Source organism: Salmo trutta, chromosome 14 (genome assembly GCF_901001165.1).
Source record: "Salmo trutta chromosome 14, fSalTru1.1, whole genome shotgun sequence".
Classification (NCBI taxonomy): Eukaryota; Metazoa; Chordata; class Actinopteri; order Salmoniformes; family Salmonidae; genus Salmo; species Salmo trutta.
In genome coordinates this window covers 6,106,593-6,133,614 of record NC_042970.1, presented here as the reverse complement: position 1 = coordinate 6,133,614, position 27,022 = coordinate 6,106,593, and the positions used below count along the sequence as shown (strand labels likewise).

Genomic DNA, 27,022 nt, shown 5'->3' with positions numbered 1-27,022 from the left:
CTATACTTAGTCTACTACTTACTGTACCTTAACTGATTTGATATGACTGCAACGTTTGATCTGTATTGACGTGGTGTGTTATGTCTCAGCATGATGCCCAGATGAATTCATTCCTATCATACACATAGCGTTTACTGTGGACTTTGATTTTTGAAGGTAAAAATCGGAGAAACCGGAAGTCTTCATTTGGATAGGAACCAGCTCAAAGACAGTACAATATGAAGATAGGCATAAACTTTTCTACTTCAACTATTTGCACATCGTTACAACACTCTACATAGCCATAATATGACATTTGAAATGTCTCTATTCTTTTGAAACTTTTTAATGATTGTAATGTTTACTGTTCATTTTTTATTGTTTATTTCACTTTTGTTTCTGATCTATTTCACTTCTACTGGCAATGTTAACATATGTTTCCCATGCCAATAAAGCCCATCGAAATGAACTGCTTCTCCGATCAGACTTGTAGGCGATGTCATGGCGCAACCCAGTATCTAATTAATTATGTACTATATGTACAAATTAGCACAATGTTTATATGTACTAATAACGAGAGACTGGGTTGCATGGCGACGTTGGCTAAACTCATGCTTCAAGTCATCGGGTCAAACGGTCGTCTCGCTACGAACTGCGCGTCTTTCGATATAAAGTTGTTTTTGACGAAAATGAAAACGTGTTAGTTTGTCACTCCAACGAGGTTGGAGTAATAACACGTTCAACTACTTAAGACACTGTCTCGAACATAGGTTGTGCCATTAGATGTGGAGAAAATGTACAACTTAAGGGAGAAAAACCTTTCGGTGCGCTGAGCGCTGGTTGCTGATTGGTTCCACCAGGTGTCAGTATAAACTATAAGTTTATTCTCCACTCACTCATAACACGGTCCTATTTATAACGGACCCTGAAAGTGTCATGTTTCTCAGTTTGTTCTTGTCCAAACTTAGCTCGTCACTATTGCCACCCTGTCTCTCGCCATGTTCTCCGGTTGAAACTTTCTGCTACACTATTTCTAAGTTATTCATTCAACTTTTATCATATATAAATTAACTGTAATTGGTAGTCAAGATGTCGAATATCTCCTACCATATCTCCAATCTGTTGGAGAAAATGACATCTACTGACAAAGACTTTCGGTAAGAAGGCCGAGTGCTTTGCAATGCATGTTTGCGTGTTGGATGACACAGTAATAATGTGGGCTATCAACAATGACTGTCATTTTTTTTTGCCTACTTTTATTACTAATGACTTTAAAACTGGCCTATAACGTATCTCACCTATTCAAATGATATGCTTAGTGTAGATTAGGCTATTATTACAAATGAAATGCATAATAATAATAACGTCAAGGTTATGATAATATAAATAAACTCCTTTCACTAAAGTGGGTCCAACAATAATAATTATGACGTAATGCTATTTTCTAGAACCTCAAAATGACTTATGATAATTGGATGACAGGTGTGATAGGGAGAGCCATGAAAATAAGAGGTAGAATAGTATATACAGTTGTAGTCGGAAGTATACATACATTTAGGTTGGAGTCATTATTAAAACTCGTTTTTCAACCACTCCACAAATTTCTTGTTAAACAAACTATAGTTTTGGCAAGTCGGTTAGGACATCTACTTTGTGCATGACACAAGTCATTTTACCACCAATTGTTTCACTTATAATTCACTGTATCAAAATTCCAGTGGGTCAGAAGTTTACATACACTAAGTTGACTGTGCCTTTAAACAGCTTGGAAAATTCCAGAAAATGATGTCAAGGCTTTAGAAGCTTCTGATAGGCTAATTGACATCAGTTGAGTCAATTGGAGGTGTACCTGTGGATGTATTTCAAGGCCTGCCTTCAAACTCATTGCCTCTTTGCTTGACATCATGGGAAAATCAAAAGAAATCAGCCAAGAGCTCAGAAAAATAATTGTAGACCTCCACAAGTCTGGTTCATCCTTGGGAGCAATTTCCAAACCCCTGAAGGTACCGCGTTCATCTGTACAAACAATAGTACGCAAGTATAAACACCATGGGACCAGGCAGCCGTCATACCGCTCAGGAAGGAGATGCGTTCTGTCTCCTAGAGATGAACGTACTTTGGTGCGAAAAGTGCAAATCAATCCCAGAACAACAGCAAAGGACCTTGTGAAGATGCTGGAGGAAACAGGTACAAAAGTATCTATATCCACAGTAAAACGAGTCCTATGTCGACATAACTTGAAAATCCGCTCAGCAAGGAAGAAGCCACTGCTCCAAAACCACCATAAAAAAGCCAGACTACGGTTTGCAACTGCACATAGGGACAAAGATCGTACTTTTTGGAGAAATGTCCCCTGGTCTGATGAAACAAAAATAGAACTGTTTGGCCATAATGACCATCGTTATGTTTGGAGGAAAAAGGTGGAGGCTTGCAAGCCAAAGAACACCTTCCCAACCATGAAGCACGGGGGTGGCAGCATCATGTTGTGGGGGGTGCTTTGCTGCAGGAGAGACTGGTGCACTTCACAATATAGATGGCATCAGGAGGAAAAAAAATTATGTGGATATATTGAAACAACATCTCAAGACATCAGTCAGGAAGTTAAAGCTTGGTCGCAAATGGGTCTTCCAAATGGACATTGACCCCAAGCATACTTCCAGAGTTGTGGCAAAATGGCTTAAGGACAACAAAGTCAAGGTATTGGAGTGGCCATCACAAAGCCCTGACCTCAATCCTATAGAAAATTTGTGGGCAGAACTGAAAAAGCGTGTGCGAGCAAGGAGGCCTACAAACCTGACTCAGTTACACCAGCTCTGTCAGAAGGAATGGGCCAAAATTCACCCAACTTATTGTGGGAAGCTTGTGGAAGGCTACCTGAAACTTTTGACCAAAGTTAAAGAATTTAAAGGCAATGCTTCCAAATACTAATTGAGTGTATGTAAACTTCTGACCCACAGGGAATGTGATGAAAGAAATAAAAGCTGAAATAAATCATTTTCTCTACTATTATTCTGACATTTCACATTCTTAAAATAAAGTGGTGATCCTAACTGACCTAAGACAGGGAATTTTTACTAGGATTAAATGTCAGGAATTGTGAAAAACTGAGTTTAAATGTATTTGGCTAAGGTGTATGTAAACTTACGACTTCAACTATATATATACTTTATATTGTTCATTTTGTGAGAACCAAAACAGATAGTGGACTCATTTCCTCCACGTTCATGACCATAATAAAGTAATACTGTCTAAAATACATTACAATACAAAAGATAACTTTATGTTTACTAGAATAAGTGTCATGTTGGACTCATCTTTTCCTCCAGCTTCATGGCCACCAATGACCTGATGATAGAGCTTCAGAAGGATTCTATCAAGTTGGATGAAGACAGCGAGAAGAAGGTGGTCACCATGCTCCTGAAGCTACTGGAAGATAAGAATGGAGAGGTGCAGAATCTAGCAGTCAAGTGGTAGGCTAATGCTGGCATGTCTCTTTTTATAATAACCATTGTGTTTGTAATTTCTTAAAATACACAAGGCATCACCACTCGGGCTTCTGAGTAGCGCAGCGGTCTAAGGCACTGCATCTCAGTGCTAGAGGCGTCACTACAGACCCTGGTTCGATTCTAGGCTGTATCACAACCGGCCGTGATAGGCAGTCCCATAGGGCGGTTCACAATTGGCCCAGTGACGTCCGGGTTAGGGTTTGGCCGGGATAGGCCGTCACTGTAAATAAGAATTTGTTCTTAACTGACTTGCCTAGTTAAATAAAGGTTAAATAAAATCTCCTCTGTGTCACAAGGTATTTCAGATTTTTTTTGTTTTAAGTCATAGACATGTTGATAGTTAAGTCTTTCTCAAGGAGCACTTGCAGATATAACAACTTTATTTTTCAATCAGTTAGTTAGGTAATGAATTGTGTCTCTCTGCTGCAGTCTGGGTCCCTTGGTGAGCAAGGTGAAAGAGTACCAGGTAGAGATCATGGTGGATACTCTCTGCTCTAACATGATGTCAGACAAGGAACAACTCAGAGACATCTCCAGTATGGGTCTGAAGACAGTCATCGCTGAGCTGCCCCCATGCTCCACAGGTATGAGTCTTTTTTTTTTTTTTTTTTTTTGTACAAGCTACACAACAGTATGGTTCTCCTCCTTGGAGGAACTCTGAAATGGAAACTGTACACTGAGAGTTTATTATATTATGTCAGCTAACCATGTAGCGAAATGGATCGGTGAAAGCAATGACTGGAGGAAGTGTCCACCATTTGTTAAATCCATGACAGTTGCTCAATCCCAAATGCACCCCTAAACCTTATAGGCAAAGGTTTTAGGGTTTAGTGGTCCATTTGGGATTGGACCAGGTATTGTAGCCTACAAGTGAACACTTTATTCGAAAGGGTCGAGAATCTGAACGCAGAAAACTATACAGTTGGAGAATTCCTCTTTTGCTTTGAGTTACCAGGTCAAAGCCTGACTGCCAACGTATGTAAGAAGATCACATCTCAGCTTATAGGAGCCATGGGGAAACAGGAAGACGTTTCTGTTCAGCTGGAAGCCTTGGACATCCTGTCGGACATGTTGGGAAGGTAAGTACTGCTTTTCTAGAGTGTAATAAACAGGATTTTTTTTTAAGCAGAAGACTCCATAATGACCAGTATTTATTTTATACAGATCTGGGTCAAATACAGGTCAATTCTAGTATTGAAGTGTTATAAACATGATTTTTTTTAAGCAGAAGACTCCATAATGACCAGTATTTATTTTATATAGATCTGGGTCAAATACAGGTCAATTCTAGTATTGAAGTGTTATAAACATAATTTTTTTTAAGCAGAAGTCTCCATAATGACCAGTATTTATTTTATACAGATCTGGGTCAAATACAGGTCAATTCTAGTATTGAAGTGTTTTTTAATTACATTTAGAGTTTTGGGGACTAAACCACAGATTCCGTTGTACTCGGGAAATCAAGCACAGTTCAGATATTTGAAAGAATAAAATCTGATCCTTTACCCTCTCTGTTCACCCCTATAGGTTGAGTGGTACGTTGATCAGCTTCCATGCCTCCATCCTGACCAGCCTGCTCCCCCAGTTGACCAGCCCCCGTATGGCTGTGAGGAAGAGGGCTATCATGGCCCTGGGTCACCTGGTGCCCAGCTGCAGTAAGACTCTCTTCACCCAGCTCACTGAGCACCTGCTGGCTGAGCTGGGCCGAGGACAGCAGACCTCCACCACGCGCACCTACATCCAGTGTCTGGCCACCGTCAGTCGCCAGGGAGGGCATCGAGTCGGTGAGGCAGATAGCTGACCTTAGCATGGGGTGTGGTGATGTTCAACAGGCAGGAGAGGGTAGTGTGAGGTGCTGTTCAACAGACAGGAGAGGGTAGGGTGAGGTGCTGTTCAACAGGCAGGAGAGGGTAGGGTGAGGTGCTGTTCAACAGGCAGGAGAGGGTAGGGTGAGGTGCTGTTCAACAGGCAGGAGAGGGTAGGGTGAGGTGCTGTTCAACAGGCAGGAGAGGGTAGGGTGAGGTGCTGTTCAACAGACAGGAGAGGGTAGGGTGAGGTGCTGTTCAACAGGCAGGAGAGGGTAGGGTGAGGTGCTGTTCAACAGGCAGGAGAGGGTAGGGTGAGGTGCTGTTCAACAGGCAGGAGAGGGTAGGGTGAGGTGCTGTTCAACAGGCAGGAGAGGGTAGGGTGAGGTGCTGTTCAACAGGCAGGAGAGGGTAGGGTGAGGTGCTGTTCAACAGGCAGGAGAGGGTAGGGTGAGGTGCTGTTCAACAGGCAGGAGAGGGTAGGGTGAGGTGCTGTTCAACAGGCAGGAGAGGGTAGGGTGAGGTGCTGTTCAACAGGCAGGAGAGGGTAGGGTGAGGTGCTGTTCAACAGACAGGAGAGGGTAGGGTGAGGTGCTGTTCAACAGGCAGGAGAGGGTAGGGTGAGGTGCTGTTCAACAGGCAGGAGAGGGTAGGGTGAGGTGCTGTTCAACAGACAGGAGAGGGTAGGGTGAGGTGCTGTTCAACAGGCAGGAGAGGGTAGGGTGAGGTGCTGTTCAACAGGCAGGAGAGGGTAGGGTGAGGTGCTGTTCAACAGGCAGGAGAGGGTAGGGTGAGGTGCTGTTCAACAGGCAGGAGAGGGTAGAGTGAGGTGCTGTTCAACAGGCAGGAGAGGGTAGAGTGAGGTGCTGTTCAACAGGCAGGAGAGGGTAGGGTGAGGTAGGCTGGGGATCCGTTTCTTTAAGCTTGATTGTTGAATTTATAGTTTTTTTTATTAGAGTTCTGGAAATGAAATGACATCAAGTCATTTTTTTTTTTACTAAACCATCTTTATATCGGTCACGTGGTTGCAAATAAAGATGGACATTGTTGAACTTTTTAGTCACCAGAGAGCAGCATTGTATTGGTCAGTCTGGTAAGTGGTGGTGGTATTGCTCCTGTTCCAGGCGAGCACCTAGAGAAGATAGTCCCCATGGTGATGACGTTCTGCAGTGTGGAGGATGATGAACTCAGGGAGTACTGCTTCCAGGCCTTTGAAGCCTTCGTCCGCAGGTTAAAAAAAAAACTCTCTCTCTCTCTCTCTCTCTCTCTCTCTCTTCTTGAGGTTTCTCTTGTGATTTATTCCACCCATTACTAGCTGACCAGAGCCCAGTGCTCACACAAGATTAGAGACAGATGAAAAACAGACACATAACTACTAAATAAATTCAATACCTGATCTGTTATTGATTTGTTATTTCTATATAAGATGCCCCAAGGAGATGTCCCCTCATATATCCACGGTGATCAAGCTGTGTCTGAGGTACATCACCTATGACCCCAACTACAACTATGATGTGGATGAGGATGGGGATGAGGACGGGGATGAGTCCATGGACACAGAGGATGGAGAGGATGAGGACCAAGGTACTCAAACTATCAACAAACCTATCAACAGCAACTATGCTGATATGCAATTATTAAATAGAGTTAGGGTCAGATTTTGGGTTAGGGTTAGTGTTAGGGTCAGGTTTGGGGTTAGAGTTAGGGTTAGGGTCAGGTTTAGGGTCAGGTTTGGGGTTAGAGTTAGGGTCAGGTTTGGGGTTAGGGTTAGGGTCAGGTTTGTGGTTAGGGTCAGAATTGGGGTTAGGTTTGGGGTTAGGGTCAGGTTTGGGGTTAGAGTTGGGGTCAGGTTTGGGGTTAGAGTTAGGGTCAGGTTTAGGGTTAGGGTCAGGTTTGAGGTTAGAGTTAGGGTTAGGGTCAGGTTTGAGGTTAGAGTTAGGGTCAGGTTTGAGGTTAGAGTTATGGTCAGGTTTGGGGTTAGAGTTAGGGTCAGGTTTGAGGTTAGAGTTAGGGTCAGGTTTAGGGTTAGGGTCAGGTTTGAGGTTAGAGTTAGGGTTAGGGTCAGGTTTGGGGTTAGAGTTAGGGTCAGGTTTGAGGTTAGAGTTAGGGTCAGGTTTAGGGTTAGGGTCAGGTTTGAGGTTAGAGTTAGGGTCAGGTTTAGGGTTAGGGTCAGGTTTGAGGTTAGAGTTAGGGTTAGGGTCAGGTTTGAGGTTAGAGTTATGGTCAGGTTTGGGGTTAGAGTTAGGGTCAGGTTTGAGGTTAGAGTTAGGGTCAGGTTTGAGGTTAGAGTTAGGGTCAGGTTTGAGGTTAGAGTTAGGGTTAGGGTCAGGTTTGGGGTTAGAGTTAGGGTTAGGGTCAGGTTTGGGGTTAGAGTTAGGGTCAGGTTTGAGGTTAGAGTAAGGGTCAGGTTTGAGGTTAGAGTTAGAGTCAGGTTTGGGGTTAGAGTTAGGGTCAGGTTTGGGGTTAGAGTTAGGGTCAGGTTTGAGGTTAGAGTAAGGGTCAGGTTTGAGGTTAGAGTTAGAGTCAGGTTTGGGGTTAGAGTTAGGGTCAGGTTTGGGGTTAGAGTTAGGGTCAGGTTTGGGGTTAGAGTTAGGGTCAGGTTTGGGGTTAGAGTTAGGGTCAGGTTTGGGGTTAGAGTTAGGGTCAGGTTTGGGGTTAGAGTTAGAGTCAGGTTTGGGGTTAGAGTTAGGGTCAGGTTTGGGGTTAGAGTTAGGGTCAGGTTTGAGGTTAGAGTAAGGGTCAGGTTTGAGGTTAGAGTTAGAGTCAGGTTTGGGGTTAGAGTTAGGGTCAGGTTTGGGGTTAGAGTTAGGGTCAGGTTTGAGGTTAGAGTTAGAGTCAGGTTTGGGGTTAGAGTTAGGGTCAGGTTTGGGGTTAGAGTTAGGGTCAGGTTTGGGGTTAGAGTTAGGGTCAGGTTTGGGGTTAGAGTTAGGGTCAGGTTTGGGGTTAGAGTTAGGGTCAGGTTTGGGGTTAGAGTTAGGGTCAGGTTTGGGGTTAGAGTTAGGGTCAGGTTTGGGGTTAGAGTTAGGGTCAGGTTTGGGGTTAGAGTTAGGGTTAGGTTTGGGGTTAGAGTTAGGGTCAGGTTTGGGGTTAGAGTTAGGGTCAGGTTTGGGGTTAGAGTTAGGGTCAGGTTTGGGGTTAGAGTTAGGGTCAGGTTTGGGGTTAGAGTTAGGGTCAGGTTTGGGGTTAGAGTTAGGGTTAGGTTTGGGGTTAGAGTTAGAGTCAGGTTTGGGGTTAGAGTTAGGGTCAGGTTTGGGGTTAGAGTTAGGGTCAGGTTTGGGGTTAGAGTTAGGGTCAGGTTTGGGGTTAGAGTTAGGGTCAGGTTAAGGGAATTTAGGGAATTTAAATGCAATCTATTGGACATGAATTGTAATATGGTATGCGCGTATGGACATTGGAACAAAGTCAACGTTCTTTTCCTTTGCAGAGTCAGATGACGAGTACAGTGACGATGACGACATGAGCTGGAAGGTACGGAGGTCATCTGTGAAGTGTCTGGAGGCTGTGATCAGCACCAGGAGAGACCTGCTAGTGGAGCTGTATGGTTCAGTAGCTCCAACCCTGCTGGCTCGGTTTAAAGAGAGGGAGGAGAACGTCAAGACAGACATCTTTGTAGCCTTTGTTGCCTTACTCAAACAGACCAGGCCTTCTCAGGGCCTCATCACCACAGCAGCAGAGCCTGGAGTCAAAGAAGACCAAGCCATCACTCTGCTCAAGAAACAGGTCATTTGTTTTGGTTGTTGTTTTCTAACCATGATTCAACCAGGTTAGTCTCATGGAGATAAAATGCCTTTTAAAGTGGGTCCTCGTCCAAGACAGCAGCAGGACATACAGTAACAGCAATATTGTGTATTTCACAATACAGAGATCACATGGTGAATTATGAGACATATTTCAGTACGTTTTTATGTGAGCTTTCATTCATTTGAGGTGTTTCTCAGTGCTTTATTTGTTGTTTCCCAGGTCCCCACAGTAGTGAAGGCTCTCCACAAGCAGCTGAAGGAGAAGAGCATGAAGTCTAGACAGGGCTGTTTCTGTCTGCTGACAGAGCTGGCCAACGTACTGCCAGGAGCCCTGGGAAAGCACATACCAGCTCTCATCCCTGGTAACCTCACTCACACCCTCACATGCCATCTCTCATCTCTGGTAACCTCACTCACACCCTCACTGCACTGAGGCTAGGAAACACTGTCACTACCGATAAATCCACAATAATTGAGAATTTAAATAAGCATTTTTCTACGGCTGGTCATGCTTTCCACCTGGCTACCTCTACCCCGGTCAACAGCCCTGCACCCCCCACAGCAACTTGCCGAAGCCTCCCCCATTTCTCCTTCACCCAAATCCAGATAGCTGATGTTCTGAAAGAGCTGCAAAATCTGGACCCCTACAAATCAGCCAGGCTACACAATCTGGACCCTCTCTTTCTAAAATGATCAGCCGAAATTATTGCAACCCCTATTACTAGCCTGTTCAACCTCTCTTTCGTAATCGTCTGAGATTCCCATAGATTGGAAAGCTGCAGCGGTCATCCCCCTCTTCAAAGGGGGTGACACTCTAGACCCTAACTGCTACAGACCTATATCTATCCTACCCTGCCTTTCTAAGGTCTTTGAAAGCCAAGTTAACAAACAGATTACCGACCATTTAGAATCTCACCGTACCTTCTCCGCTATGCAATCTGGTTTCAGAGCTGGTCATGGGTGCACCTCAGCCACGCTCAAGGTCCTAAACGATATCGTAACCGCCATTGATAAGAAACAATACTGTGCTGCCGTATTCATTGACCTGGCCAAGGCTTTTGACTCTGTCAATCACCACATTCTTATTGGCAGACTCAATAGCCTTGGTTTCGCAAATGACTGCCTCGCCTGGTTCACCAACTACTTCTCCGATAGAGTTCAGTGTGACAAATCAGAGGGCCTGTTGTCCGGACCTCTGGCAGTCTCTATGGGGGTGCCGCAGGTTCAATTCTCGGGCCGACTCTTTTCTCTGTATACATCAATGATGTCGCTCTTGCTGCTGGTGATTCCCTGATCCACCTCTACGCAGATGACACCATTCTGTATACCTCTGGCCCTTCATTGGACACTGTGTTAACTAACCTCCAGATGACCTTCAATGCCATACAACTCTCCTTCCGTGGCCTCCAACTGCTCTTAAATGCAAGTCAAACTAAATGCATGCTCTTCAACCGATCGCTGCCCGCACCTGCCCGCCCGTCCAGCATCACTACTCTGGACGGTTCTGACTTAGAATATGTGGACAACTACAAATACCTAGGTGTCTGATTAGACTGTAAACTCTCCTTCCAGACTCACATTAAACATCTCCAATCCAAAATTAAATCTAGAATCGGCTTCCTATTTCGAAACAAAGCATCCTTCACTCATGCTACTGTCGTGTCTTTGGCTATGCCGGATTAAGTGATATGACATGCTATTCTATAAAATCATTTCTCTGTAATTAATATCACCTGATTAGCTAATCATGTAAATGTAATTAACTAGAAAGTCGGGGCACTACGGAAGACTGTTTATAGAGCTGTTATCTTCCGAATAAACTCTTAAAGACCTAGTAATATTTTACATCAATATCAGTCAATATTAATCGTAAATTCTTGGTAAATTCTTGGTTATCTTCACGAACCCTGGCTAACATGTTGAATCAGCAATACAAAATTGAGTTTAATTATTTATTTACCAAATACCTAACTAATCACACAGAATTATATATACACAGAATACAAATTATGTCATACAGAAAACGTCCCTGGTGGACGGAACCTGTATGATGGCTTGTTACACAAAGAGAGGGGGTTGGGCTTGAATGAAAGAGCGGGAAGACTGAGGAACAAAGGAAGCAGCTATGCTATCGTAAATACAGTATCTTATGCATTCTAAATTACCGCCCATTTGGAAAAGGAAAATGCAATAAATATTTACTCTGAGCTGAGCTTCGGTAGGTTGGTCGTAGATGCTGGCCGTGTTGGCCAACAGAGATCTTCCTGTCCTCGTGAAGAATGTCTCTGGTGGTAAATTGGATACGTTGTAGTATCTTCGTTGTGTGTTAGACTGGATACGTCGTCCGTCCTTCCCTAGCCCACGTTTACAGCGGCCGCTGCTAACTCAATGACTTCTGTAGTGAATAAGAGTTCAAAGTTCATACCATTCGCAACCAAAGCTCACGCTGAGGTTGGCTTCGTTCTGTAGTTATTATCTTCTGACATCGGGCCGTCGCCCTAATGTACCCGGAACACAGGTTACATTTTCGTCAAGGGCTTATATAGTGGAGGGGAAGAAGGGTGTGTTTCATAGTTTATAACCCATGTCTCTTCACAGGGGCGGGCCACTGATTGAGCAGGCCTCTAACCTTATGAAAACCCAATTCTCTCATTTGGAAGCTAAAATTACATTTGATCTTCTAACAAACAGTTTCAATATCAAACATTTAAATTGCACAACAATTCCATGTGAATCTGATAACTAGAATGTGTAGACTTTCCCAGGTACAGTTTATGTCGTCCTGTCATCAGTCATAATGTCTCAGATGACAACCGAACTGACATCCATACTCATTAAGTACCAACACATATTTCCAACTGGTTCTATTACCGAAATATGGTTCCTTTCCCCCCACTTGTTTGATGTTCCCAGACTCTCTATGTTTAACAAAGGCTATTCAAGAGTCCTTCAGTAGAGTCAGAGAGAGAGGGGAAGGGAGAAAGCTATTTATGGGGGGTCATAAACCTTACCCACAGGCCAACGTCATGACACTGCCAAACATACCCTCGTAAAACTGACCATCCTACCGATACTCGACTTCAGCGATGTCATTTACAAAATAGCCTCCAACACTCTACTCCACAAATTGGATGCAGTCTATCACAGTGCCATCCGTTTTGTCACCAAAGCCCCATATACTACCCACCACTGCGAACTGTATGATCTCGTTGGCTGGACCTCGCTTCATACTCGTTGCCAAACCCGCTGGCTCCAGGTCATCTACAAGACCTTGCTAGGTAAAGCCCCGCCTTATCTCAGCTCACTGGTCACCATAGCAGCACCCACCCGTAGCACGCACTCCAGCAGGTATATCTCACTGGTCACCCCCAAAGCCAATTCTTCCTTTGGCCGCCTCTCCTTCCAGTTTTCTGCTGCCAATGATTGGAACGAACTGCAAAAATCTCTGAAGCTGGAGACTCTTACCTCCCTCACTAGCTTTAAGCACCAGCTGTCAGAGCAGCTCACAGATCACTGCACCTGTACATAGCCCATCTGTAAATAGCCCATCCATCCTACCTCATCCCCATACTGTATTTATTTATTTATCTTGCTCCTTTGCACCCCAGTATCTCTACTTGCACATTAATCTTCTACACATCTACCATTCCAGTGTTTAATTGCTATATTGTATGTACTTCGCCACCATGGCCTATTTATTGCCTTACCTCTCTTATCCTACCTCATTTGCACATGCTGTATATAGATTTTTCTACTGTATCATTGATTGTATGTTTGTTTATTCCATGTGTAACTCTCTGTTGTTGTATGTGTCGAACTGCTTTGCTTTATCTTGGCCAGGTCGCAGTTGCAAATGAGAAGTTGTTCTCAACTAACCTACCTGGTTAAATAAAGGACTTGTTCTCAACTAGCCTACCTGGTTAAATAAAGGACTTGTTCTCAACTAGCCTACCTGGTTAAATAAAGGTGAAATAACAAATAAAATAAAAAGATACCATCTCTCATCCTCGTAACCTCACTCACACGCTCACTTACCCACAGCTTCTTATTTAAATTACTACATTCCTTTGTTCATTTCTGGGGCCAGTAGTTTTTCCATTACAAGTAGGATTTTATTTGGATCCCCATTGGCTGGTGCAAAAGCAGCAGCTACTCTTCCTGGGGTCCACAATAAAACAAGAATCATAACAGAATACAGGACAATAATAGACAAGAACAGCTCAATAACAGAGCTACATAACATTTAAAATAATCCTGACCATCTGCTGAGAGACCAGTAGGGCCTCGGAGGTGATTTTACATTGAGGAAAGAGAGGGCATCGATCATGTGACCTGGCCAGGAAAAACTCAGGGCCTAGTGTAGTTATAGGCTACAACAATTGTTAATATCTTCTCTGTAGTTAGTCAAAGGACCAGGACTATTTCTCGTTCTAGTCACGTGGTCAGGAAAACTCCTGTCCCTAATAGTATAGTACTATAACTTAAAAGGAAATAGTGTTTGGAATGGTTACCTTTTGTCTGGCTTCTCTCTTTTCAGGTATAGTTCACTCCCTTACAGACAAGTCTACCTCGTCCAACATGAAGCTCGATGCCCTCTCTTTCCTCAATGTCCTCCTGTGCAGCCATCCTCCTGACGTTTTCCAGCCTCACATGAAGGTTATTCTGCCTGCGGTGGTGCAGTGTGTGGAGGACGCCTTCTATAAGATCACCTCCGAGGCCCTACTGGTCACTCAGCAGATGGTCAAGATCATACGCCCGTTAGGAGGTAGGTACTGTAGCCCAGAGGTTAGAGAGGTGGATCGAGTAATCGAAAGGTTGCTGGTTCAAGTCCTGGGCCAGGGGGATGAAATAGTGGGGACTGAACTGGCTACTGGTGTCAGATCATTGTGTGTCTGGGGTTGGGATGAAAAGGTAGAATAAGAAATTCTGTTCCAAATAAAAGTATCTATTCTACTCTAGACAAACTACCCGCCTTTGACGTCAAGCCCTACGTGAAGGATATGTTCTCTGCCACTCTGAAGAGGCTGAAGGCTGCAGACATTGACCAGGAAGTGAAGGAGAGAGCCATTTCCTGTATGGGTCACATTGTGTGTCACGTAGGAGACCAGCTGGGTGGGGACCTCCAGCCGACACTGCAGATCTTCCTGGAGAGACTGAAGAACGAGATCACCAGGTAGGTAGCCTAGTGTGTTGTAGGTATAAATCCCTGCTCCAACTGTAAAAAAATCTGATGTAGGGTGGGAAGTGAGCCTGTAACAGGACAGTTACTGGCATCAGTATCCCAATACCATCTTGTGCCATTGAGCAAGACACTCAACCCCCCTAAACGGCACTGTGGCTGACCCTTTCCTCCAAGCTCCCTGTGGGTTTATGAGTATATTGTATAAGACAAAAAGTGTCTCCATGACAATAATGTATCTTATCCATAGAGTTGGAGGGTTCATCTTTGTGTCTCTTCAATAATGACTTCTGTGACAACATGTGCAGCATCACTATCTCTGTTTCAAAGTAGTCCAATTCTTCTCCTAACAGGCTGACAGCGGTGAAGACCCTGACTCTCATCGCCACATCGCCCCTCAAGATCGACCTCCGACCTATACTCACTGAGGGCATCCCCATCCTAGGCTCCTTCCTCAGGAAGAACCAGCGTGCCCTCAAGCTGAGCACACTGACTGCCCTCAACATGATAGTTATGAACTACAGCGACAGCCTGAAGCCGCCCATGATCGAGGCTGTGCTCAACGAGCTACCTGCCCTGATCGAGGAGAACGACATGCACATATCCCAGGTGGCGGTAATGCTTCTCACCTGTATAGCTAAGGTGTGCCCCTCCTCCCTGTCTAAGATCGGGAACACCGTCTTACCTGGTGTGTTTCATCTGGTTCATTCCCCGTTGCTGCAAGGAGGGGCTCTGTCGGCCATCTTGGAGTTTTTCAAGGCCCTGGTGGTCACTAAGGCTGGGAACATGGGATACAACGACCTCTTGAAAGCTCTCACCGGTCCTTTCCACGGCTCAGGGAAGGCTACAGACCCCACACCCACGCACAGACAGTCTTACTACTCTGTGGCCAGGTAGGAGTAGTTGTTTGTTCGATTAATTGATTGATTGATTGATTGATTAAGTGGACAGATAAAGAGGATAGATATAAGTGATATACCTATAGTGTCCTGTAGAGGCATGGAGGAAACACAAAATTAGGTTTTAATTTTTTTCTGTTTTATATTGTCTCATGTTTGGCCAGATGTGTAGCTGCTCTATCCTCCGTGTGCCCTAAAGAAGCATCCGGAATGGTCACCAGCTTCATCCAGGAAGTCAAGAACCCCAAGTGTTCCGAGTCTGTCAGAATCCTGTCCTTCCTGTGTCTGGGGGAGGTCGGGCGTACCATGAACCTAGGGGGTCAGAAGGAGCTAAAGACTGTGATCCTGGAGGCCTTCTCCTCTCCCAACGAGGAAGTCAAGTCAGCCGCTTCCTGTGCTCTGGGGAACATCTGTGTGGGCAACCTGGAGGAGTACCTTCCCTTTATGCTGAAGGAGATAGGTAGCCAGCCTAAGAGAAGGTACCTGCTGTTACACAGCCTCAAAGAGGTGATCGGCGCCTGCTCGGCGGAGAGCTTGTTGTCCCACGTCGAGGATATCTGGGCTCTTCTCTTTAAGAACCGCGAGTGTGCCGAAGAGGGGACGAGGAATGTGGTGGCGGAGTGTCTGGGGAAACTCACCATGGTCAATCCGGCTCAGCTCCTGCCCAGGCTCAAACAACAGCTTTCCTCAGGGTCTCCTGTGGCCCGCAGTACTGTGGTCACTGCTGTTAAGTTCACCATCGTTGATCAGCCTGTACCTATAGATTCACTACTCAAAGGATGCATAGGTAAGATGTCAAAGTGACTCAACATATACTTTTTTTTTTACACTGGTTATATGACAGCCTTATTCAACCATAGTCCACTTCTTTGGGTTAAAGCCACATCTGGTTAAAAATAGTGCACTGTATGGAGAAATGCGGTGTCATTTAAAATGCACCCACAACATGCTAAAATGTCCAGGGTTGTATTCATTCAGGTAACGGGACAATGAAGAAAAAAAATTATAAATTGCAACGGGGGGGAAAAAATGGGTGTTTGCCTCCCTGTTTCCGTTTGATTTCTTCCATTTGGTTCTTAATGATCATCACCCTGTTCTCTATGCCAGGTGATTTCCTGAAGACTCTGCAGGACAAAGACCCGAATGTACGTCGTGTGGCCTTGGTGATGTTCAACTCAGCGGCCCACAACAAACCTTCTCTGATCCGCGGTCTGCTAGCCTCAGTACTGCCTAGCCTCTACAACGAGACACAGATCAGGAAGGACCTCATCAGAGAGGTAGTGTGTGTGTGTGTGTGTGTGTGTGTGTGTGTGTGTGTGTGTGTGTGTGTGTGTGTGTGTGTGGTCTGCTAGCCTCAGTACTGCCTAGCCTCTACAACGAGACACAGATCAGGAAGGACCTCATCAGAGAGGTAGTGTGTGTGTGTGTGTGTGTGTGTGTGTGTGTGTGTGTGTGTGTGTGTGTGTGTGTGTGTGTGTGTGTGTGTGTGTGTGTGTGTGTGTGTGTGTGTGGCCTGCTAGCCTCAATATCACCTAACCTCTACAACGAGAAACAAATCAAGAAGGACTAGGGCTGTTGCCGTGACCGTATTACCTCCACACCTGATGTCATGTGACCGCAGTACAATTCTATGTGACCGTATTACCTCCACACCTGATGTCATGTGACCGCAGTACAATATTGACCGTTGAGTCAGTGTGTCCTTTTATCCACTCTGGACACTGTTAGTAGTACCCAAATCGTTAACGATCATCAGGTCACTAATGGATCTATTGTCCCTCTAACCTCTCTGACATCAATGCAACTGAGATGGAAAAATCACATCAAAACACTGATCACGGAAACAGTATGATGCTTTTAAAACTCACCTCACTGTGATTGATACACGTGAAGAAAGAAGTTCAACAGCAGGTTGAAACTGAGTGGAAAAACATGGTTGTTGTGGATGTTGTTTCAAAGACTAACACAATGAAATGGACAGTGCTTTATAAGATCATGATTCATTCAAAACCACCATATTCATATTAGAGTTTATGTATAGGCCTATATATGAGCCAAAGCCAGAAAAAACAACAACCCTGAATTGAAATAATGATTGTGCCATTATACAATACATAGTGTTTTAGAAATTCTTACACAGGGACACTCGAAGTCAATCTTAAATAAATCACTGCCTCCTGAGGTATTGGTCGTCACGTGAATGAAGCAAACATTAATTATGAATAATCATGCAAATATAACTCGTCAGTATATAAGGGAACAACCGGGACTGCCCCGTTAGAGCTTCATGCATCTAAGTTTGACTGTGTCTTCTCCAGCTTGCTGACATTAAAACTGAGATATCCTTTTGTTCTCAAAACAAGTTTCTGGGCGTACTGTCAAATTGCAGATACTGATAGTGAGGATTTGTTCAATCAGTCACATACATGAACACAGACATTGGTTATTAGAAAAGCACAAACAGAATAATGTCCATCACAATAGCCTACTGCATATTACACATGACCGAAAAATATCTAAAAAAACAAAACACATTTAAGATATCTTTGGTACATAATTGGTCTAGCCTAAATTTAACTTATTCAGAGTTGGGCTACAGTTATAGTGAATTTTTATTTTGAATAGTCTCGTAATAGGTCCTATTTTATATTTTCATAATTAATAGGCTGACACATTACAGAATATCTGACCACCGTGCGTTTCCATCTCATCCTCTCTCTCCTTCATTCCTTTATTGAGCAGGTAGAGGGGTTGTCAAACAGTTTAATGAAATATGTTTCCTTGTGAAAACATGTTACTAAACTCAGCAAAAAAATAAACGTCCCCTTTTCAGGACCCTGTCTTTCAAAGATAATTCCTAAAATTCCAAATAATTTCGCAGATCTTCACTGTAAAGGGTTTAAACACTGTTTCCCATGCTTCAATTAACCACAGCCAATTAATGAACATGCACCTGTGGAATGGTCATTAAGACACTAACAGCTTACAGACGGTAGGCAATTAAGGTCACAGTTATGAAAACGTAGGACACAAAAGAGGCCTTTCTACTGACTCTGAAAAACACCAAAAGAAAGATGTCCAGTGTCCCTGCTCATCTGTGTGAACGTACCTTAGACATGCTGCAAGGAGGCATGAGGACTGCAGATGTGGCCAGGGCAATAAATTGCAATGTCCGTACTGTGAGACGCCTAAGACAGCGCTACAGGGAGACAGGACGGACAGCTGATTGTCCTCGCAGTGGCAGACCACGTGTAACAACACCTGCACAGGATCGGTACATCTGAACATCACACCTGCGGGACAGGTACAGGATGGCAACAACAACTGCCCGAGTTACACCAGGAACACACAATCCCTCCATCAGTGCTCAGACTGTCCGCAATAAGCTGAGAGAGGCTGGACTGAGGGCTTGTAGGCCTGTTGTAAGGAAGGTCCTCACCAGACATCACCAGCAACAACGTTTCCTATGGGCACAAACCCACTGTTGCTGGAGCAGACAGGACTGGCTAAAAGTGCTCTTCACTGATGAGTCGTGGTTTTGTCTCACCAGGGGTGATGGTCGGATTCGCGTTTCTCGTCAAAGGAATGAGCGTTACACTGAGGCCTGTACTCTGAAGCGGGATCGATTTGGAGGTGGAGGGTCCGTCATGGTCTGGGGCGGTGTGTCATAGCATCATCGGACTGAGCTTGTTGTCATTGCAGGCAATCTCAACGCTGTGCGTTACAGGGAAGACATCCTCCTCCCTCATGAGGTACCCTTCCTGCAGGCTCATCCTGACATGACCCTCCATCATGACAATGCCACCAGCCGTACTGCTCGTTCTGTGCGTGATTTCCTGCAAAACAGGAATATCAGTGTTCTGCCATGGCCAGCGAAGAGCCCGGATCTCAATCCCATTGAGGACGTCTGGGACCTGTTGGATCGGAGGGTGAGCGCTAGGGCCATTCCCCCCCAGAAATGTCCGGGAACTTGCAGGTGCCTTGGTGGAAGAGTGGGGTAACATCTCACAGCAAGAACTGGCAAATCTGGTGCAGTCCATGAGGAGGAGATGCACTGTAGTACTTAATGCAGCTGGTGGCCACACCAGATACTGACTGTTACTTTTGATTTTGACCCCCCTTTGTTCAGGGACACATTATTCAATTTCTGTCAGTCACATGTCTGTGGAACTTGTTCAGTTTATGTCTCAGTTGTTGAATCTTGTTATGTTCATACAAATATTTACACAAAAACGCAGTTGACAGTGAGAGGACGTTTCTTTTTTTTGTTGTTTATGTATTTGATGTTTCCCAAATTAAGCCCTGGGTAGCTGCAGGAACGGGGGTGGGTAGCCCATGGTATACAGTTTGGGCGGAATATCACCTGTCGTGTGGGGAGAAGCTGCATGCTCCTTAAACAGTGGTTTATGTGTGGAGTGAAATAACTAGCTGTTATTGGCAGAGAGGTTTGGAACTCTTTTTGTTATTGGTCTATCAAGTAATTTACCGCCTGGTGATGTCACCAAAACTCTATCCCACAGCAACAAGCAGATATTTCAGGCGGTCTTTTCAAACCTCTTACACTAAAAGAGAGTTATCATCATGTTCACAGTATTATACCAACCTCATAGTGTGGAAATATACACTGAGTGTACACAACATTAGGAACACTTTCCTAATATTGAGTTGTTCCTCCTTTTGCCCTCAACAGCCTCAATTTGTCAGGGCATGGACTCTACAAAGTGTCAAAAGCGTTCGACAGGGAATGCTGGTCCATGTTGACTCCAGTGCTAACCGAAGTTGTGTCGAGTTGGCTTGATATCCTTTGGGTGGCGGACCATTCTTGAAAAGCCCAGCAACGTTGCAGTTCTTGAAACACTCAAACCGGTGCTCTATAACCCATTCAAAGGCACTTAAATCTTTTGTCTTGCCAATTCTGAATGACACACATACACAATCCATGTCTCAAGGCTTAAGAATCCTTCTTTAAAGGAAATCTACACTGATTGAAGTGGATTTAACAGGTGACATCAATAAGGGATCATAGCTTTCACCTGGATTCACCTGGTCAGTCTATGTCATGGAAAGAGCAGGTGTTCCTAATGTTTTGTACACTCAGTGTATAAAACTCTGTCAAATCACATTTTTGACTGCACTGGGCCTTTAATACTAGACCTGGACTAAAAAGCACTTTTAATGGCGCTGGTCCTAGGATTAATATCTGACTAGGAAACTAACCCTATACAGTGCCTTCCAAAGTATTCATCCCGCCTGGCGTTTTTTTTCCTATTTAGTCGCATTACAACCTGTAATTTAAATAGATTTTTTATTTGGATTTCATGTAATGGACATGGACGTACACAAAATAGTCCAAATTGGTGAAGTGAAATGAAAAAAAATTACTTGTTTCAATAAATTCCAGCCCCCAAAAAACTGGAAAAGTGGTGTGTGCATATGTATTCACCCCTTTGCTATGAAGCCCCTAAATAAGATCTGGTGCAACCAATTACCTTCAGAAGTCACATAATTAGTTAACTAAAGTCCAACCGGTGTGCAATCTAAGTGTCACATTTGGGGCGGCAGGTAGCCTTGTGGTTAGAGCGTTGGGTAAGTAACTGAAAGGTTGCTAGATCGAATCCCCGAGCTGCCCCTGAACAAGGCAGTTAACCCGCTGTTCCTAGGCCGTCATTGTAAATAAGAATTTGTTCTTAACTGCCTAACTTGCTTAGTTAAATAAAGGTAAAATAAAATTAAAATAAAACATGATCTCAGCATGAAAATAAAAAATAAACGGAAAAGTGGTGTGTGCATATGCATTCACCCCCTTTGCTTTGAAGCCCCTAAACAACATCTGTCACATGATCTCAGTATATATACACCTGTTCTGAAAGGCCCCAGAGTCTGCAACACCACTAAGCAAGAGGCACCATGAAGACCAAGGAGCTCTCCAAACAGGTCCGGGACAATGTTCTTGGAGAAGTACAGATCGGGGTTGGGTTATAAAAAAATATCAGAAACTTTGAACATCCCACGGAGCTCCATTAAATCCATTATTAAAAAATGAAAAGAATATGGCACCACAACAAACCTGCCAAGAGAGGGCCGCCCACCAAAACTCACAGACCAGGCAAGGAGGGCATTAATCAGAGAGGCAACAAAGAGACCAAAGATAACCCTGAAGGAGCTGCAAAGCTCCACAGCGGAGATTGGAGTATCTGTCCATAGGACCACTTTAAGCCGTACACTCCACAGACCTGGGCTTTACGGAAGAGTGGCCAGAAAAAAACCAATTGCTTAAAGAAAAAAATAACCAAACACATTTGGTGTTCGCCAAAAGGCATGTGGGAGACTCCCCAAACATATGGAAGAAGGTACTCTGGTCAGATGAAACTAAAAATAAGCTTTTCGGCCATCAAGGAAAATGCTATATCTGGCACAAACCCAACACCTCTCATCACCCCGAGAACAACATCCCCACAGTGAAGCATGGTGGTGGCAGCATCATGTTGTGGGGATGTTTTTCATTGGCAGGGACTGGGAAACTGGTCAGAATTGAAGGAATGATGGATGGTGCTAAATACAGGGAAATTCTTGAGGGAAACCTGTTTGTCTTCCAGAGATTTGAGACTGGGACGGATGTTCACCTTCCAGCAGGAAAATGACCCTAAGCTGCTAAAGCTACACACAAGTGGTTTAAGGGGGAACATTTACATATCTTGGAATGGCCTAGTCAAAGCCCAGACCTCAATCCAATTGAGAATCTGTGGTATGAATTAAAGATTGCTGTACACCAGCAGAACCCATCCAACTTGAAAGAGCTGGAGCAGTTTTGCCTTGAAGAATGGGCAAAAATCCCAGTGGCTAAATGTGCCAAGCTTATAGAGACATACCTCAAGAGACTTGCAGCTGTAACTGCTGCAAAAGGTGGCTCTACAAAGTATTGACTTGAGGGGTGAATAGTTATGCACGCTCAAGTTTTTCGTTTTTTTTTTGTCTTATTTCTTGCTTGTTTTACAATAAAAGATATTTGTATCTTCAAAGTGGTAGGCATGTTGTGTAAATCAAATGATACAACCCCCCCAAAAATAAATTTTAATTACAGGTTGTAAGGCAACAAAATAGGAAAAATGCCAAGGGGGTGAATACTTGTATGCATTTTTATAAATCCCCTGTATTGACTATGTGTTGAATATGTGTATGCTACAAAACGAGAGGATGGTAACACTCTGTCTATGTCAGGTGGAGATGGGTCCGTTCAAGCACACAGTGGACGATGGTCTGGACGTGAGAAAGGCAGCGTTTGAGTGCATGTATACCTTACTGGACAGCTGTCTGGACTGCTTGGACATCTTCGAGTTCCTCGACCGCGTAGAAGAAGGCCTTAAAGACCACTACGACATCAGAGTAAGACTGCACGCAAACTAACTTCCTCAAGGCCTTTGCAATCTCTAAAAACATGGTATTAGTGTGTTGGGGCACTCCTAAACCAGAGAAATTATGCTTAATAAAGTACACAGCCAACTTAATGGTTTTTCAATGAGAGCAGTGCGTTGTTAGGGACCCGGGGATGGCCACGCTGTCTGTCAGAAAAGTTGGGGAGGTTAAATCTAAACCTTAATCACCCAGAACTATGTTTTGTTACGAGAGACCAACTTTGATGCAATGAGAGATTTGTCAACCAATGCCGAAGGTGCATAAAGATGTACTTACCACAACCGCCTCATTTGCTAAGTTCTCCGTATTGTACAGTGTTCTCCATTACTCTTGTTTTGTATCGGCATTAGCACTGTATATATGACCCCAATTCTAACTCCAAGACGGTGGCAATTTGAAAAACATGAACAAGTAGATTGTGCTGATTTAAAAAGGCACATTGAACCATGTTGCACGCTCCATATTCTGTGGCTAGTGCTCAAACTGAATTCCTCAATTTTTATGCACGTCCGGCATTGAAAATGGATAGAATGTCTCTCCCATCTTATTGCTCTAAAATGTCTTCCCCCCAGATGTTGACATTCATCATGCTGGCCAGACTCTGCTGTCTGTGTCCCAATGCTGTGGTCCAGAGACTGGACAGACTGATCGAACCTCTCAGGGTTACCTGCACCACTAAGGTAAGGAGACTTATGACATGGCAGTCCACAAAAGCCTCAAATAATTCAAAGTGAGGGCCTACCCGAGTGGCGCAGTGGTCTAAGGCAGTGCTAGCTGTGTCACTAGAGATTCTGGGTTCGAGTCTAGGCTCTGTCGCAGCCGGCCACGACCAGGAGATCCATGAGGCGGTGCACAATTGGCCCAGCATCGTCTGGGTAAGGGGAGGGTTTGGCCGGCAGGGATGTCCTTGTCCCATCGCGCACTAGCAACTCCTGTGGCGGGCTGGGCGCAGTGCACGCTGACACGGTCACCAGGTGTACGGTGTTTCCTCTGACACATTGGTGCGGCTGGCTTCCGGGTTAAGTGGGCATTGTGTCAAGAAGCAGTGCGGCTTGGTTGGGTCGTGTTTCAGGAGGACGCATGGCTCTCGACCTTCGCCTCTCCCGAGTCAGTACGGGAGTTGCAGCCATGAGACAAGACTGTAACTACCAATTGGATACCACGAAATTGGGGGTAAAAAAAGTTCATAAAAATAATAATAATTAAAAAAGCGGCACTTTTCTTATCTGGAATGTCAACAAACTACAACAGATCCACCTTGACTTGTGCACAGGACACATATTTGTACTTTTCGTCTGGTTTGAATTGACTAACCATCCATAAACATCTTACCATTATTATACTAAGCTATGCTGGCTAGGAAATATAACTGTGAATAGAACACCAATCAAAACAGTGATCCTGGTAGTTAAAAGATGGCATCATCTTCATTCCAGGTGAAGGTAGGGCTTGTGCCAGTCCACCGTCTAAGAACCGTCTATCTGGGTTGCATAATGTACTTACACAATATGCCAAGTAGGGAAATTGTGTGAACTAACGTACAGTTTACCGTAAACAAAGTGGTTGAATACTTATTGACTCAAGACATTTCAGCTTTCTATTTTTTGTTAATTTGTAAAAATGTCAAAAAACGTTATTCCACTTTGACATTATGGGGTATTTATTGTGTGTAGGCCAGTGACACAAAATCACAATTTAATTCATTTTTAAATGTAGCCTATAACACAACAAAATTAGGAAAAATTCAAGAAGTGTGAATACATTCTGAAGGCACTACAGTTACAAACCGTTAGCAAATCTAACCTGTTAGTTTAGAGCAGCAAACACATAGTTACTACCTGTTAGTTAATTTAACCTGTTAGTTTAGTGCTGTGAACACATAGTTACAACCTGTTAGTTAATCTAACCGGTTAGTTTAGTGCTGTGAACACATAGCTCTGTGTGCAATAGTGTTTAACATGATATTTGAATGACTACCTCATCTCTGTAAGCCACACATACAATGATCTGTAAGGTCTGCTGACCTCCCCCCCGTTATTGTAATGGTGAGAGGTTAGCATGTCTTGGGGGTAGCTTTGTTTGTCTGTAACTTTCTCACTCATCATTATTCCCGATTCATTCAGGGTTATCCGTAACCATGGTAGGTAGCATCCACATTAATGTAGAAGTGTTTAGAAACATATTCTATTCTTATTTACAATTTTAAAAAAGTGACTTCAAAATGACACAAATCATTGTATCATTTCAAATCAAAAGTGCTGGAGTACAGAAACAAATGACGTGTCACTGTCCCAATACTTTGAGCTCGCTGTATTTACGTTAACGTCGCCAATAAAAGATGAGTGCTTACATAATATTTGCTTCTTCTTTTTCTGTCGTCGTCCCAGGTGAAGGCGGGATCAGTGAAGCAGGAGTTTGAGAAGCAGGAGGAGCTGCGTCGTTCAGCGATGAGGGCCGTGGCAGCCTTGCTCTCTATCAGCGAGGTGGAGAAAAGCCCTGCCATGGCCGACTTTGCCAACCAGATACGCACCAACGCAGAGATGGCCTCCATCTTAGAGAGCATCCAGGGAGACACACGCTCCGGCGCAGTGGAAAGCATGGACACCAGTTAGAACTAAACGATAGGAGGGGACACCCTCCCAGGATAATTTGAAGTTATTCTTTAAAATAGAACAGAAACCAAAGCCAATGCCCAGCATTTTGGCTAGATGCAAATTGTATGACTGTCATAGGCCGTATTCACTGCCACTGAAATCCTTCATATTATGCCTTGAAAGTTGAGTTGGAAACGTGTTTTATTGACTCGTCAGGATGTCGTAGGGCCTAATCAATGACAATTATTCCTCTGCCTTAAAAATCAACGTTGAGATGAAAACGTGCCTTCCGGTCATTGAGGTCATACTTCATTCAAAGGACTTTAAGGCCAGTGGTATTCAGTGCCATGTTGGTAGGGCTGTGATATTGATACAGTATTCTCCATGAATACATTGCAAATAAACAAACGTTTTGTTCATTTAACTGTGCATCATCTAGTGTGTAAAATGTAAGACTTGCATAATGCATTTACAACCCCCCCCCCCCCCCCCACTAATATACAGAGCATTCGGGAAAGTATTCAGTCCCCTTCACTTTTTCCACATTTTGTTACGTTACAGCCTTATTCTAAAATGGATTAAATAGTTGTTTCCCCCTCATCAATCTACACACAATCCCTCATAATGACATCACAATGCCCCATAATGACATCACAATACCCCATAATGACAAAGCAAATTTTTTTTATTTAAAGTAATCTTAAATATTACATTTACATTACCCTTTACTCAACATTGTTGAAGCAGCTTTGGCAGCAATTACAGACTCGAGTCTTCTTGGGTATGACGCTACAAACTTGGCACATATGTATTTGGGGAGTTTCTCCCATTCTTCTCTGCAGATCCTCTCAAGCTCTGTCAGGTTGGATGGGGAGCGTCGCTGCACAGCTATTTTCAGGTCTCTCCAGAGATGTTTGATCGGGTTCAAGTCCGGGCTCTGGCTGGGCCACTCAAGGACATTGACACTCGTCCCGAAGCCACTCCTGTGTTGTCTTGGCTGTGTGCTTAAGGTTATTGTCCTGCTGGAAGGTGAACCTTCGCCAGTCGGGGGCCCTGAGTGCTCTGGAGCAGGTTTTCATCAAGGATCTCTGTACTTTGCTCCGTTCATCTTTCCCCAGTCCCTGCCACCACCATAGGGAAGCTGTCAGTGACCATCTGGTTCTGTCACCTCCCTGACCAAGGCCCTTCTCCCCCAATTCCTCAATCTGGACGGGCGGACAACTCTAGGAAGAGTCTTGGTGGTTCCAAACTTCTTCCATTTAAGAATGATGGAGGCCACTGTGTTCTTGGGGACCTTCAATGCTGCAGATATGTTTTGGTACCCTTCCCCAGATCTGGGTCTCGACACAATCCTGTCTCGGAGCTCTACGGACAATTCCGTCGACCTCATGGCTTGGTTTTTGCTCTGTCAACTGTGGGACCTTATAGACAGATGTGCCTTTCCAAATCATGTCCAATAAATTACCACAGGTGGACTACAATCAAGTTGTCGAAACATCTCAAGGATGATCAATGGAAACAGGATGCGCCTGAGCTCAATTTCGAGTCTCATAGCAAATGGTCTGTATGTTTTTCAAAACAAAATTGTTTTAAACCTGTTTTCGCTTTGGCATTATGCAGTATAATTGTGTGTAGATTAGTTTATTTTTTATCCATTTCAGAATAAGGCTGTAGCACTAAAGCAGGGATCCCTAACTAGCAGCCTGCGGGTGGATTTATTTTACATTTTCATTGTTGGATATAAGACAAAAAAAATATCTAATTTGTTTATAAAGCCCTTTTTACATCAGCCACCAGGAAATCAGCTCTAAGTGATTTAACTTTTGTAAATCGGTTCCAAGTATTCCCACGCATGGAGAAACACAAGATTATATATAAACGTAGGCAAAGTTTGAAATATAGCTGTT

At 44.1% G+C, this 27,022-nt stretch overlaps 1 protein-coding gene across 3 annotated transcripts; it reads left to right on the top strand.

The window, feature by feature from the left end:
• The first annotated feature begins 945 nt into the window (after positions 1 to 945).
• cand2 (cullin-associated and neddylation-dissociated 2 (putative)) lies at positions 946 to 25,539 on the top strand. Of its 3 annotated transcripts, XM_029774264.1 has the most exons (18): positions 946 to 1,136; positions 3,306 to 3,449; positions 3,915 to 4,069; positions 4,414 to 4,564; positions 5,013 to 5,269; positions 6,415 to 6,520; positions 6,717 to 6,874; positions 8,715 to 9,010; positions 9,251 to 9,392; positions 13,568 to 13,795; positions 13,990 to 14,203; positions 14,563 to 15,102; positions 15,273 to 15,895; positions 16,216 to 16,317; positions 16,452 to 16,519; positions 22,327 to 22,491; positions 23,094 to 23,201; positions 24,909 to 25,539. In XM_029774264.1, the coding sequence occupies exons 1-18, from the start codon at positions 1,069 to 1,071 to the stop codon at positions 25,131 to 25,133; spliced, it is 3,750 nt and encodes a 1,249-aa protein (XP_029630124.1). In that variant the 5' UTR covers positions 946 to 1,068; the 3' UTR covers positions 25,134 to 25,539. The 3 variants fall into 3 exon arrangements, with proteins under 3 accessions (XP_029630124.1, XP_029630126.1, XP_029630125.1); XM_029774266.1 differs by lacking the exon at positions 16,452 to 16,519 and having other exon boundaries at positions 4,441 to 4,564; positions 16,216 to 16,385; XM_029774265.1 differs by lacking the exon at positions 16,452 to 16,519 and having other exon boundaries at positions 16,216 to 16,385.
• The last annotated feature ends 1,483 nt before the right edge of the window (positions 25,540 to 27,022 follow it).

What these genes read in the sequence shown, in the direction of transcription:
- cand2 (XM_029774264.1), top strand. Translation starts at nt 1,069, where the DNA reads ATGTCGAATATCTCCTACCATATCTCCAATCTGTTGGAGAAAATGACA. An exon ending in CAGAATCTAGCAGTCAAGTG is followed by an intron (nt 3,450 to 3,914) that starts GTAGGCTAATGC and finishes TCTCTGCTGCAG; the next exon opens with TCTGGGTCCCTTGGTGAGCA. An exon ending in GATCATACGCCCGTTAGGAG is followed by an intron (nt 13,796 to 13,989) that starts GTAGGTACTGTA and finishes ATTCTACTCTAG; the next exon opens with ACAAACTACCCGCCTTTGAC.